This window comes from Salvelinus fontinalis, chromosome 22, assembly GCF_029448725.1.
Source record: "Salvelinus fontinalis isolate EN_2023a chromosome 22, ASM2944872v1, whole genome shotgun sequence".
Taxonomy (NCBI): Eukaryota; Metazoa; Chordata; class Actinopteri; order Salmoniformes; family Salmonidae; genus Salvelinus; species Salvelinus fontinalis.
Window position 1 is genome coordinate 14,661,559 of NC_074686.1, and position 15,476 is coordinate 14,677,034.

The 15,476-nt window shown below is 47.4% G+C and overlaps 1 protein-coding gene across 2 annotated transcripts in view; it reads left to right on the plus strand.

Moving 5' to 3' along the window:
• Positions 1–14,647: 14,647 nt before the first annotated feature.
• The window catches only part of LOC129819914 (integrin beta-8-like), a 23,248-nt gene continuing 22,419 nt past the window's right edge, over positions 14,648–15,476 (plus strand). For both annotated transcript variants that reach the window (XM_055876609.1, XM_055876610.1), the window contains exon 1: positions 14,648–15,111. In XM_055876609.1, the coding sequence (XP_055732584.1) occupies positions 15,012–15,111 (100 nt within the window). In that variant the 5' untranslated portion in view covers positions 14,648–15,011. The remainder of the gene's footprint in view (positions 15,112–15,476) is intronic.

Consider the following 15,476-nt stretch of genomic DNA (forward strand, 5'->3'; position numbering starts at 1 on the left):
ACCTGATGGACACTGCAAGTTGTCACCTGACCGTCTCAGCCAGTCCTTCAACAGTTCTCTCCTCTTACAACTGAAAGACGTCTTAGAGGGGGGAGAACAGGGACCTGTGCCACAAAGCTGCCCAAGAAGTTGATATAATCATCTGAGATCGTCATGCAACAGATACTACACCAGAAGTGCCAGAATGAGGTTCTGCAGCGCCACCGTGACCAGATCATTGTCGCCAGGCGTCAGAAGATGCTTGAGACGCAGCGCCTTTCCACATCAGCTTCACCATTAGCCCCGGTCTCGGATCCGACCCCTGCTGTGGAGTCCCTCACAACGGTGCTACAGCTTTCTTCAGGGTCAGATGAGCTACTAGAGCTCACCCTGGCAGAGTACCCGACCACTGTGCTCCAGCCTACCCCACCCGTGTAGATCCAGCCTGTTCCGACAATGGAGCTCAAGTTGGTAGTGGGGCCTACTACACAGGTTCCTGCCATGGAGCTTCAGCTCGCCACTCCCACAGCTGTGCTTCAACCAGCTGCTGTCGCAGAGTCTCAACTGGTTCCCACAGTGGTGCCATCGCCGTCTCCAGTGACAGAGGTTCTGCCCCCCTGTTCTGGACCCAAGATGAATCCTTACCCCACTGCCTGTTTGTGAGCAGGAAGACCTACAGGCTTCTCCAGGGATGGAGGGGATACTCTACTCTATCTGACACCTCAATGTCACCCTGAGGGAGAACCCTACTCCTACTCCAGCTGACACCTCAATGTCACCCTCTGAATGTCAGTTGGTCTATAATGCGGGAGCCTTGTCTGTAGCTTCTGAAGGCGCCAAGTCCAGCCCTGCCACTCAGACCTCTCTGGTCCCTGTCTGGTGGGATCTGCCTAGTCCTACCTTTGATGTTCAGCCTAGTGCTGTCCAAAGACATCTCTCTGCACCTCTCTGGGTGCCCCCTCCAATCTCTGCTGATGCTTACTAGCTCCTCCAAACTGTTTCTCGCTAGCTCCAGCCTTGGGAGACCCTCCTGACGTCCATGTAGCGCCTTTCCACATCAGCTTCACCATTAGCCCCGGTCTCGGATCCGACCCCTGCTGTGGAGTCCCTCACAACGGTGCTACAGCTTTCTTCAGGGTCCTCGGCCACTCTTGACCGAGGTGTTCAGTGTCCTGTCGTAGGAGACACCTCACCTTCTGTCCTACTAGGTCCTCAGTCTATAGCCCCCGTCGCTGCTGTGGAGATCTCAGCTGACCTCAACTCCTGTCCCTGAGGCCTCTCCCATCGCCGATTGGGAGGCCTCGCCATCTGCCGTGCTGAGACCATTATCAATCTCTGCTGCTGCGGCTAGACTTTCAGATCCGGGGCCCTCACCTGGTCCCTCTGCCTGGCTCCAGCAGCCTAAGTATCCAGTTCCAGGGTCCTAGTCAAGCTCTGCTGCTGCAGCACTGCGGTCTCCAGTCCTGAGACACTCGTCGAGCTCTGCCGCTGCGGCCCTGCGGTCTCCAGTCCTGAGACACCCGTGGAGCTCTGCCGCTGCGGCCCTGCGGTCTCCAGTCCTGAGACACTCGTCGAGCTCTGCTGCTGCGGCCCTGCGGTCTCCAGTCCTGAGACACTCGTCGAGCTCTGCCGCTGCGGCCCTGCGGTCTCCAGTCCTGAGACACTCGTCGAGCTCTGCCGCTGCGGCCCTGCGGTCTCCAGTCCTGAGACACTCGTCGAGCTCTGCCGCTGCGGCCCTGCTGTCTCCAGTCCCGGTGTCCTCAGCTGACACAGTGCCAAATCAAATCAAACTTTATTTGTCACATGCTCCGAATACAACAAGTGTAGACCTTACCGTGAAATGCTTACTTACAAGCCCTTAACCAACAGTGCAGTTTAAGAAAGAGTTAAGAAAATATTTACCAAATAAACTAAAGTAAAAAATAATAAAAAGTAGTACAATAAAATAACAATAAGGAAGCTATATACAGGTGGTACCGGTACAGAGTCAATGTGCGGGGGTAGGTAGGGGTGAAATGACTATGCATAGATAATAAACAGCGAGTAGCAGCAGTGTACAAAACAAATGGGGGGATGTCAATGTAAATAGTCCGGTGGCCATTTGACTAATTGTTCAGCAGTCTTATGGCTTGGTGGTAGAAGCTGTTAATTAAGGAGCCTTTTGGTCCTAGATTTGGCACTCCGGTACCGCTTGCCGTGCGTTACCAGAAAAAATAGTCTATGACTTGGGTGACTGGAGTCTGACAATTTTTCTCATCATTGTCGGTGATCAGGCCTACCACTGTTGTGTCGTCAGCAAACTTAATGATGGTGTTGGAGACGTGTTTGGCCACGCAGTCGTGGGTGAACAGGGAGTACAGGAGGGGACTAAGTACATACCCCTGGGGAGCTCCAGTGTTGAGGAGCAGGACACTAACTGACTATCTGTTTGTAGTCCGAAATGTATAGCCCCGTTGGAAAATCTAAATGGACCGTTTGAAATTGTAAATCACATTTTTATTTGGCGTACCCCCTGACGGCATTGCGCTTACCCCCGGGGATACGCGTACCCCAGTTTGGGAATAGCCGGTCTAGGGTATCCGGGAGGATGCTGTTGATGTGAGCCATGACCAGCCTTTCAAAGTACTTCATGGCTACCGACGTGAGTGCTACGGAACAGTAATCATTAAGGCAGGTTACCTTCTCTTCCTTGGGCACAGGGACTATGGTGGTCTGCTTGAAACATGTAGGTATTAAAGACTTGGTCAGGGAGAGGTTGAAAATGTCAGTGAAGACATTTGCCCGTTTGTCCGTGCATGCTCGCAGTACACGTCCTGGTAATCCATCTGGCCCCACAACTTTGTGAATGTTAGAGCAAAAAAACAAAACAAATATGTAGATGAGGTATGTAGTTGATTGGATGGGCTATTTACAGATGGGCTGTGTACAGCTGCAGCGATCGGTAAGCTGCTCTGACAGCTGATGCTTAAAGTTAGTGAGGGAGATATAAGTCTCCAACTTCAGTGATTTTTGCAATTCGTTCCAGTCATTGGCAGCAGAGAACTGGAAGGAAAGGCGGCCAAAGAGGTGTTGGCTTTGGGGATGACCAGTGAAATATACCTGCTGGAGCGCGTGCTACGGGTGGGTGCTGCTATGGTGACCAGTGAGCTGAGATAAGGCGGAGCTTTACCTAGCAAAGACTTCGAGATGACCTGGAGCCAGTGGGTTTGGCGACGAATATGTAGCGAGGACCAGCCAACGAGAGCATACAGGTCGCAGTGCTGGGTAGTAATGGGGCTTTGGTGACAAAACAGATGGCACTGTGATAGACTGCATCCAATTTGCTGAGTAGAGTGTTGGAGGCTATTTTGTAAATGACATCGCCGAAGTCAAGGATTGGTAGGATAGTCAGTTTTACGAGGGTATGTTTGGCAGCATGAGTGAAGGAAGCCGATTCTAGATTTAATTTTGGATTGGAGATGCTTAATATGAGTCTGGAAGGAGAGTTTACAGTCTAACCAGACACCTAGGTATTTATAGTTGGCCACATATTCTAAGTCAGAACCGTCCAGAGTAGTGAGGCTACTTGGTCGGGCGGGTGCGGGCAGTAATCAGTTGAAGAGCATGCATTTAGTTTTACTGGCATTTAAGAGCAGTTGGAGGCCACAGAAGGAGTGTTGTATGGCATTGAAGCTTGTTTGAATGGTGTTGGTGTTGTCTGCGTAGAGGTGGATCAAAGAATCACCAGCAGCAAGAACGACATCATTGATATATACAGAGAAAAGAGTCGGCCTGAGAATTGAACCCTGTGGCACCCCCATAGAGACTGCCAGAGGTCCAGACAACAGGCCCTCTGATTTGACACACTGAACTCTATCTGAGAAGTAGTTAGTGAACCAGGCGAGGCAGTCATTAGAGAAGCCAAGGCTGTTGAGTCTGTTTGTAGTCCGTAACAGCGCTGCCACATCCGACGAGCGTCAGAGCCGGCGTAGTAGGATTCAATCTTAATCCTGTATTGACGCTTTGCTTGTTTGATGGTTCGTCTGAGGGCATAGCGGGATTTTCTATAGGCGTCCGGATTAGTGCTCCTTGAAAGCGGCAGCTCTAGCCTTTAGCTCGATGTGGATGTTGCTTGTAATCCATGGCTTCTGGTTGGAATATGTACGTACGGTCACTGTGGGGGGCCGTTGTAGATGTACTCATTGATGAAGCCGATGACTGAGGTGGCATACTCATCAATGCCATTTGGATGAATCCCGGGAACATATTCCAGTCTGTGGAGGGTCAATATGACTCCTGCTCCACCCATGGGGGTCTTCCAAGACCTCACCGTTGAGGTACTCCTGCTGCCTGTTCCTGGGTAGAGGGGGAAGCCGTCACCAGATCCACCACCGCATCTTGTTGGCTCCCCTCTTCCAGAACTGCATCACAGCAAGCAATGGCCCCCACAGTATCACTCGCCCTGGTCTGGTGACCTCAAGCATCTTAGTGACAGGGCGGCCAGGTGTACTAAAAGACAGACCTTCTGTTGGACCAGTTGCCCGTCTGGTCTACATTTCTGCTTCTCTGGATGACCACAAGTATTAGTGTCATTCCTCTCAGTGACTGCCTAACCCTGTTGCCCTTTGTTGCTGATTTCAAATCTGATTCTAGACATCCCTTCTAGTTAGTTCTAGTCGGGCAGCTTAGTCTTATTGGTCAAGGTCACGCCAAATAAACTCTCTTTTTCAGGACCCTGTCTTTCAAAGGTAATTTGTTAAAATCCAAAAAACTTCACAGATCTTCATTGTAAAGGGTTTAAACACTGTTTCCCATGCTTGTTCAATGAACCATAAACAATTAATGAACATGCACCTGTGGAACGGTCGTTAAGACACTAACAGTTTATAGACGGTAGGCAATTAAGGTCACAGTTATGAAAACTTAGGACACTAAAGAGGCCTTTCTACTGACTGAAAAACACCAATGGAAAGGTGCCCAGGGTCCCTGCTCATCTGCGTGAACGTGCCTTAGGCATCCTGCAAAGAGGCATGAGGACTGCAGATGTCGCCAGGGCAATAGATTGCAATGTCCGTACTGTGAGACGCCTAAGACAGCGCTACAGGGAGACAGGACGGACAGCTGATCGTCCTCGCAGTGGCAGACCACGTGTAACAGCAGCTGCACAGGATTGGTACATCCGAACATCACACCTGCGGGACAGGTACAGGATGGTAACAACAACTGCCCGAGTTACACCAGGAACGCACAATCCCTCCATCAGTGCTCAGACTGTCCGCAATAGGCTGAGAGAGGCTGGACTGAGGGCTTGTAGGCCTGTTGTAGGCAGGCCCTCACCAGACATCACCGGCAACAACGTCGCCTATGGGCACAAACCCACCGTCGCTGGACCAGACAGGACTGGCAAAAGTGCTCTTCACTGACGAGTCACGGTTTTGTCTCACCAGGGGTGATGGTCGGATTCGCGTTTATCGTCGAAGGAATGAGCGTTACACCGAGGCCTGTACTCTGGAGCGTGATCGATTTGGAGGTGGAGGGTCCGTCATGATATGGGTCGGTGTGTCACAGCATGAGCTTGTTGTCATTGCAGGCAATCTCAATGCTGTGCGTTACAGGGAAGACATCCTCCTCCCTCATGTGGTACCCTTCCTGCAGGCTCATCCTGACATGACCCTCCCTCTTGACAATGCCACCAGCCATACTGCTCGTTCTGTGCGTGTTTTCCTGCAAGACAGGAATGTCAGTGTTCTGCCATGGCCAGCGAAGAGCCTGGATCTCAATCCCATTGTGCACGTCTGGGACCTGTTGGATCGGATGGTGAGGGCTAGGGCCATTCCCCCAGAAATGTCAGAGAACTTGCAGGTGCCTTGGTGGAAGAGTGGGGTAACATCTCACAGCAAGAACTGGCAAATCTGGTGCAGTCCATGAGGAGGAGATGCACTGCGGTACTTAATGCAGCTGGTGGCCACACCAGATACTGACTGTTTCTTTTGATTTTGACCCCCCCTTTGTTCAGGGACACAATATTCCATTTATCTTAGTCACATGTCTGTGGAGCTTTTTCAGTTTATGTCTCAGTTGTTGAATCTTGTTATGTTCATACAAATATGTACACATGTTAAATTTGCTGAATTTTTTTTTCTGAGTTTACTTACATTTACATTACATTTAAGTCATTTAGCAGACGCTCTTATCCAGAGCGACTTACAAATTGGTGCATTCACCTTATGATATCCAGTGGAACAACCATTTACAATAGTGCATCTAAATCTTTTAAGGGGGATAGAAGGATTACTTTATCCTATCCTAGGTATTCCTTAAAGAGGTGGGGTTTCAGGTGTCTCCGGAAGGTGGTGATTGACTCCGCTGACCTGGCGTCGTGAGGGAGTTTGTTCCACCATTGGGGTGCCAGAGCAGCGAACAGTTTTGACTGGGCTGAGCGGTAATTGTACTTCCTCAGAGGTAGGGAGGCGAGCAGGCCAGAGGTGGATGAACGCAGTGCCCTTGTTTGGGTGTAGGGCCTGATCAGAGCCTGAAGGTACGGAGGTGCCGTTCCCCTCACAGCTCCGTAGGCAAGCACCATGGTCTTGTAGCGGATGCGAGCTTCAACTGGAAGCCAGTGGAGAGAGCGGAGGAGCGGGGTGACGTGAGAGAACTTGGGAAGGTTGAACACCAGACGGGCTGCGGCGTTCTGGATGAGTTGTAGGGGTTTAATGGCACAGGCAGGGAGCCCAGCCAACAGCGAGTTGCAGTAATCCAGACGGGAGATGACAAGTGCCTGGATTAGGACCTGCGCCGCTTCCTGTGTGAGGCAGGGTCGTACTCTGCGAATGTTGTAGAGCATGAACCTACAGGAACGGGCCACCGCCTTGATGTTAGTTGAGAACGACAGGGTGTTGTCCAGGATCACGCCAAGGTTCTTAGCGCTCTGGGAGGAGGACACAATGGAGTTGTCAACCGTGATGGCGAGATCATGGAACGGGCAGTCCTTCCCCGGGAGGAAGAGCAGCTCCGTCTTGCCGAGGTTCAGCTTGAGGTGGTGATCCGTCATCCACACTGATATGTCTGCCAGTCATGCAGCGATGCGATTCGCCACCTGGTTATCAGAAGGGGGAAAGGAGAAGATGAATTGTGTGTCGTCTGCATAGCAATGATAGGAGAGACCATGTGAGGATATGACAGAGCCAAGTGACTTGGTGTATAGCGAGAATAGGAGAGGGCCTAGAACAGAGCCCTGGGGGACACCAGTGGTGAGAGCACGTGGTGCGGAGACAGATTCTCGCCACGCCACCTGGTAGGAGCGACCTGTCAGGTAGGACGCAATCCAAGCGTGGGCCGCGCCGGAGATGCCCAACTCGGAGAGGGTGGAGAGGAGGATCTGATGGTTCACAGTATCAAAGGCAGCCGATAGGTCTAGAAGGATGAGAGCAGAGGAGAGAGAGTTAGCTTTAGCAGTGCGGAGCGCCTCCGTGACACAGAGAAGAGCAGTCTCAGTTGAATGACTAGTCTTGAAACCTGACTGATTTGGATCAAGAAGGTCATTCTGAGAGAGATAGCAGGAGAGCTGGCCAAGGATGGCACGTTCAAGAGTTTTGGAGAGAAAAGAAAGAAGGGATACTGGTCTGTAGTTGTTGACATCGGAGGGATCGAGTGTAGGTTTTTTCAGAAGGGGTGCAACTCTCGCTCTCTTGAAGACTTATCCCCACATCTCATTCAGCCTATCAATGGCCTTGGTTCCAAGCATGCTGTATGGTCAGAAATGTGCTTTCCCCATCCTGATGAGCACTTCCACAGTTTTCCCTCCCTCCCACTAAAAAATGTCCCCAATTGGTCAAATGTTCATCTGTTTACTGTTTTTGTGGTGGCTTCCTATTCTTGTGGGGACTTCCCCACTAGTTAAACACGTCCACCTACACACACAGGACCTCAAGCTTAAACTGTGGGCAGTGACGTGAATGTGATTCCCCCGCCAGAGGCCACTCACAAATCAAAAGCTTCATGGTAATATTGAAACACAACAATCACTTATTTTCTTTCTTTTTATTTTATTTGAGCTGGCTAACACTTTAACCAGGCTACACCCGTCAGAGCCTGGTTCCTCTCTAGGTTTCTTCCTAGGTTTTTCTTGCCACCGTGCTTCTACACCTGCATTGCTTGTTGTTTGGGGTTTTAGGCTTGGTTTCTGTACAGCACTTTGTGACATCAGCTGATGTAAGAAGGGATTTATAAATACATTTGATTGTTTATTCATGGTTTTCTACTTTATAAAAAAAGTTTGTGTTCAAATAACAAGATTAGCATTGAAGTATTTAATTCATAAATGATTCAATCCTTTTCTTTCTTATCTTTATGCATCATGAAAGAAAAGACAATAAGGGTGAAACAATCACTGAACTGAAGAATGGCAGCTGTTGGTGTGTGAGTAACATTATCTAGAAGACAGGGGGAGTCACACACACCCAGTGTTAGGCCTAGTGACATAATCGTTTCTAGGAGCAGTGAGGAGGTCAAGTTACGGCCACATCTGCAGGTGTGTGTGTGTGTGTGTGTGTGTGTGTGTGTGTGTGTGTGTGTGTGTGTGTGTGTGTGTGTGTGTGTGTGTGTGTGTGTGTGTGTGTGTGTGTGTGTGTGTGTGTGTGTGTGTGTGAGCTGATCACTAATCTAATCTGACCTGATCCGTTAAATAGCTAGCTAATCAAATGGCTACCCGGACTATTTGTATTGACCCTTTTTTGCACTAACTCTCTCTTACACTGACTCTAAGCACACACACTGGACTCTAGCCACACATACTTACAATGACACCCCAACACACGCATACACACATAACATGTGCACACCTGCATACTGATGGCACAAACATTTTCACACTCACCACATACGCTGCTGCTACTATTATCTATGCTGTTGCCTAGTCACTTTACCTTTCCTATATGTACATAGCTACCTCAATTACCTTGGGACCCCTGCACATCGACTCGGTACTGCTACTCCCTGTATATAGACATGTTATTTTTACCCGTTATTGTTATTCACTATGTATTTATCCCTCGTGTCACTATTTCTATATATTAAATGTATATACATCTTTATATTTAACTCTGCATTATTGGAAAAGGACCCATAAGTAAGCATTTCACAGTTTGTCTACACCTGTTGTTTACGAAAATTGTGACTAATATCATTTGATTTGATAGCAAATCAAATTCTCAAAAAGATGTTGCATGAAGCTTACTTAATTTCTTTCATTATTTTAACTGCATCAGGGATCGCACGCACGCGCATGCACACACACGCGCGCACACACACACACACGTTTTGGCTTCGCAAGTCATGCCCTGACTTTAGTTACATTTGCTTTCTTTATTATTTGGTTAGGTCAGGGTGTGACAAGGGGTGGTTTGTTTAGTTTTTGTATTGTCTAGGGGTTTTTGTCATGTCTAGGGTTTTTTGGTTATCTATGGGGATTTTGTATTGTCTAGGGGTATGTAGGTTTATGGTGGCCTGAATGGGTTCCCAATCAGACAGCTGTTTATCGTTGTCTCTGATTGGGGAGTTTATTTAAGTTGCCATTTTCCATGTTGGTTTTGTGGGTAGTTGTCCTTGTTTAGTTGCCTGTGAGCACTACGATGGCTTCACGTGGCTGTTTATTGTTTTGTTGGCGACATTGTTAAATAAACAAGTATGTACGCTCAAAACGCTGCGCCTTGGTCCACTCCTTTAAACGGCCGTGACATCGCAGGCTTTTTCATTCAAAACAGCATTTATAGGGAACACAGGTGAGGAACCGGTGAGCAGCAGGTGCTTCTAATCAGGGTTGTCACTCATCTGCCAATCAGGGATGTGGCTTCTCCAATGATAGAGGCCTTAAGTGGCCAAAAGGCTATATTAGCATGGGCAGCGCCATTGAGGGTTTCCACCATTTTAATATAGTCAACTGGGTGGGACTTCCAACTTCATGGGCTGATCACTCCTGGTGACCCTATTGGAGTCATGTCCAACTGGGTCATCAGGAGGAATCAGCCAATCGTGAAGAAGAAAATGTACACCTTTAAATGGAGATGGCCTCAACGACGCTGTCCCAGACACTATAATGGCACAGATACAAAGATGAGTCCTCTATCTATCTCTATAGGCTTATCTGGTCTACCTGCATACATGTTACAATCACTATGGCTGCATTTAGACAAGCAGCCCAATTCAGACTTTTTTTCACTAATTGGTCTTTTGACCAATCAGCTCAGCTCTGAAAAGATTGTATGTGAAAAGGTCTGATATGATTAGTCAAAAGACAAATATTGGGCTGCCTTTCTAAACGCAGCCAAAGAAATACAGAATTATAGGGTATGGGAGCGGGCACCTACTGTAGATCAGTAGTGGTATCAGGTGTGAACAATTCATGAATCAACTGCCTTAGGTGTCCGCTCACTTGGATAAATTATATACATTTATGAGATAGCTTACTACAAAGGACATCCGGCTAGGCCATTCATCAATATGTGGGGATAACTCATAAATTCTGAAATATATGATGTTTACAGTGTTCTTGTATAAGAGTCTAAATTTGGCCTATAGGAAGGAGGTCAAATCTAGTTCATCCCTTAAACCTTGTGGTGATACAGATTTTAATTATAGATCCAAATGGCTTTCCTTTGGAGACATTTGTGGTCGTGATCACCTCTGCGTGGTGGATAAACGTTTTAGATCCTGAGGCAACGCAATTCATTAATAGATTGATTTTGTTCAATAAAGTGCCTCACAACTGGCAAGGTGATATCTTGATGTCTGATAGTGGATTTACATTCTCCAAGTCCTACTTTCAAGGCGCGGGATGATTTTTTTCCCACTATTCATCTTATTACAAGAACACTGTAACATATAAATAAGTATTTTGGTAGTGAATGTTATACATGACTAATGTTATACATCATAGGTCCTAGAAGTCTGAGGGCATACAAAGCTAGTACATCAGCCAGGTCGCTCAAGATCCACTTAGAAATCTGACGTCCGCCCAGGTACACAAAATCTGACGTCTACAGGGGAAACATCCTTTTATGAATTCCTCTTTTCTCTCTCTGGCCACATCTGATGTGTCCAACATGTTTGTTAGATTTCTTGATCGTTTTATAGGTAAATAAAGGTGGATTCTGAAAGGCAGGATTTAAAGAGGTGTCTGATGATTATATATTTTTTTGTTAACTAGGCAAGTCAGTTAAGAACAAATTCTTATTTACAATGACAGCCTAGGATCAGTGGGTTAACTGCCTTTTTCAGGGGCAGAACGACAGGTTTTACCTTGTCAGCTCGGGGATTCGATCTAGCAACCTTTCGGTTATTGGCCCAACGCTCTAACCACAAGGCTACCTGCCGCCCCACATATAACAAATGAATGAATGAATTACCATTGTTTATTGACACTGCCATTACAGCTGTCATTGAATGTAAGTATATAGTTTACAGAAAACTGTTGCTTCTGTTTGTGTTAGGATATATTAAGTGACTGGCCTCTGTTCAAGCTTTTAACTTGACTGAGCTACTGAACATACACACACAGGACTATTTCCAAATATACATTGTTTTTAATTGGAATGTGCATAGCCTGGGTGTAGTCTGTGTTCGTAACTCACCAATTTAAAGTATCCAAGGGAGAGAGAGTGAGAGTGTGTGTGTGTGTGTGTGTGTGTGTGTGTGTGTGTGTGTGTGTGTGTGTGTGTGTGTGTGTGTGTGTGTGTGTGTGTGTGTGTGTGTGTGTGTGTGTGACCATAAGATGGCTTTCCTCCGTGCGGTATCAAAGACTTGTTGTTCCCATTGGACAATCAGAGCCTCTGTTGCAAACACACACACAAAACTAGAGATTCAATTGGACAAATTCAGGTACGTCCTTCCCTGTTTTGCTCTGTTTGCTTCCTTTTGGTTAAACGGTTTCTGTTGCTAGACGTAATGAATACACCCCTGGAATAGTCATAATGCAGTGACAACTGTGACATCATCTTTAGAGAAAGAGAGAGTTGTTGTGGTTAACTCTATATGTGCTGATGGTGTGTTTGTGACCACCAGACCACTAATCACCCCTTTGGGATGACAGGAATGATGCAGCGGTATGTGTGTGTGTGCGTAGGGTGTGTGTAACCTAACACGACAACAGGCTTCACTGGTCAGAGCCTTGAGGACCGCAGGGTTTCCCTGGTTTGCATGACAGGAAGTGACTGTTCACTGGCACCTGATAGGCTACCTGTCCACTAGCATCAACTCAGTTATGGGAAATGACCTTTTGGAAACAGACTCGTCTGCCTGGTGACCTTTGAGAATCATGGTTAAAGTGTCAAATAGGTCACACACGGCATCTCACTACTGCTGAAAACCACCTTTTTGTTTTTCGTTTCCACTAGAAATCTTGAATGTCATCTATTAAACACATGATGACTGACAGTGGAGACTGATCTGTGACACATAGACACCCACACAGGACAGGTTTAATATTTAGATAGAAAAGAGGAAGATGACTAGATCAGAGGAGGAAACGTCTCAATTCTACTTTTAGAAACTTGAAATAGTCTGTCATATATCTGCCCTATATAAAAATAAAAATAAAATGTTAACCTTTATTTAACTAGGCAAGTCAGTTAAGAACAAATTCTTATTTACAATGATGGCCTACCGGGGAACAGTGGGTTAACTGCCTTGTTCAGGGGCAGAATGACAGATTTTTACCTTGTCAGCTCAGGGATTCAATCCAGCAACCTTTTCAGTTACTGGCCCAACACTCTAACCACTAGGCTACCTGCTGCCCCAGAGTGAGGTAAGAGTGAGGTATTATGGTAGTAGGAACACCTTGCTCTGGTTGGACCTGGTTCGAGCTTTCACCATAACTGCTGGGGTCCATTTGGAATTGGGTGTATCTCTCTCTCTCTCTCTTGCTCTGCCTCCAAATTCTCTCCAAACCTCCATTACCCTGACTGGCTCTCTCACACACACACACACACACACACACACACACACACACACACACACACACACACACACACACACACACACACACACACACACACACACACACACACACACACACACACACACCACACACCACACACCACACACCACACACCACACACCACACACACACACACACACACACACACACCCCTCTCCCCCATCCCAGAGTTCCCTTAAATTGCTGACAGGGGGATAAGAACACCCATTGTCTTCCAAGTTCTCAACGTCCCCAGCCCTAGCCCCAGCCCTAGCCCCATCCACTACGCACACACACACACTTGTATGATGTGTGTAACGCCTCATTACCATAATTGAGAGAGTGTTATGGGGTGAGGGAAAGTTGGCACACCCTAAGAGCTTCATTGAAGTGTGTTGTGTGTGTGCAGGTGTGTGTGTGTGCAGGTGTGTGGTGTGTGCAGGTGTGTGGTGTGTGTGTGAAAAGCAGAAATATATTGTAGTTCAATGAATAGAAGAATGACTCATTGGCTCTACTCCAGCCCTAAGTGTCACAAACAGGATTTAAGGAGCCTATTGCGGGCACTCACCCCCCCTCCCGCCATCTATAGCTCTCTATCTATCTCCCTTTCTTTCTCTGTCTCTATCTATCTCCCTCTCTATCTAGCTCTCCCTCTCTGTTTAGGTACAAGCTGTTCTACTGTGTCTTGGATTTTGTCCCCTCTCTAAAAGAAACATTGAAGCCGTTTTCCTCTCTTGTCTTTTGGACAACCCATTTGTTAACTACAACCCTCTCTCTCCGCCCTCCCCCTCTACCTCCGCCCTCCCCCTCTACCTCCCCCCTCCATCTGGCTCCTGTTCAGAAGTCCAGCTGGCTAGTGGAGGTTACTCTATGTCGCAGGAATCTTTCTTTATAATAGACTAACCCCCTTAACACGGGACTGTGAACTACACTCTGTTTTTATTACCCTGACTGGCTCTCTCTCTCTCTCAGACACACACACACACACACACACACACACACACACACACACACACACACACACACACACACACACACACACACACACACACACACACACACACACACACACACACTACTCCCCCCGCCTGGCGTCAGACAACAACAACATTAGACTAACACTAGTGAGACACTTCATAATAACACAATGGGTCTGAAGAACTTAGTCAAACAGTAGTGTCAAAGCCTCCCACCCACTCTCTCTCTCTCTCTCACACACACACACACACACACACACACACACACACACACACACACACACACACACACACACACACACACACACACACACACACACACACACACACACACACACACACACACAAAGTATTTTACTGTAGAACATTTCTCTCTCACATGTGTGGGAAGCATCGTTGCCATGACGGTGCCTGAGTCAGTGCACAGCATAAAACCAAGAGAGAGACAGATTTTTCAGGCTGGGCTTTACAATCAGCATATGGTCGCGAGACGCTCAACGCTGAAACATTGCAAAGAAGAAAACGATAGAAACAAAGGAGAGGAACGAGAGCGCGCTGAGACACTGGTGTTGTTTGAATGAGCTCAGTGAAGTCTCTCCCGGGACACAGTATGTGACGGGGGGCGCACAAAACGTCACTACACCTGCTGCGTGCTGGAATAGATGCACGATAGAGAGAGAGAGAGAGAGAGAGAGAGAGAGAGAGAGAGAGAGAGAGAGAGAGAGAGAGAGAGAGAGAGAGAGAGAGAGAGAGAGAGAGAGAGAGAGAGAGAGAGAGAGAAAGAGAGAGAGAGAGAGAGATGTCTCGTTTTCACTTTCTCATTCGCACTATAAAGAGCTTTCCAAGTGAATTCCACGTGAATCAGATTTCTGGGAATAATCGTCTGTTTGGATAAGAAGGTTATTGGGCGGAAAGAAAACAAACAACAATGCCCCAACGACGCACCATTCATTCCTGGCGCTGCCTCTTGTTCACGCGGTCGTGCGGTATTTCCCGGTTGATTCCCATTATTGGAGAGCGTCAGTAGTAAGTGGTAACCGGAGCTGCATGCCTGCTGCCGGTGTCTCGAGCTGATCCGATTCCTACAGCCTGCCCCCGGTGTAGATATGACTTCCTGGCTACATAAATACGACTACCCGACTCTGCATTGCGTGCTGTTCTGCGTGGTATTGGCCGCTAACATCATCGGCGGGAGCTCTCATTCCGGTGAGTGACAGAATATACCTGAATAGGTAGGTTAGGCTACTGTGGAATTAATGCACTCACTCATCATTAATAGATGGAAACGTCATCATTGTGTGAATGGGTGTGACAGATTAATTAGTGAAAGAATCTTCAAGAATGAATGAACTGTCAGATAATGATGATAGCTATAAATGTCCCGCCAGTAGTCCTTGCTCGTCAATGTCTCGGCTGGTCATCTGTCGCCGTCCACAACGGAACGTCACACTCACACGTTTCAGTCAATATCAATGACAATCACATAGGCTTATCAACGCACTGCATCTATCAAATATATGCATCATACTGTTATATTCCCAGCTTTATATTATACATCTCTTCAGGAATTA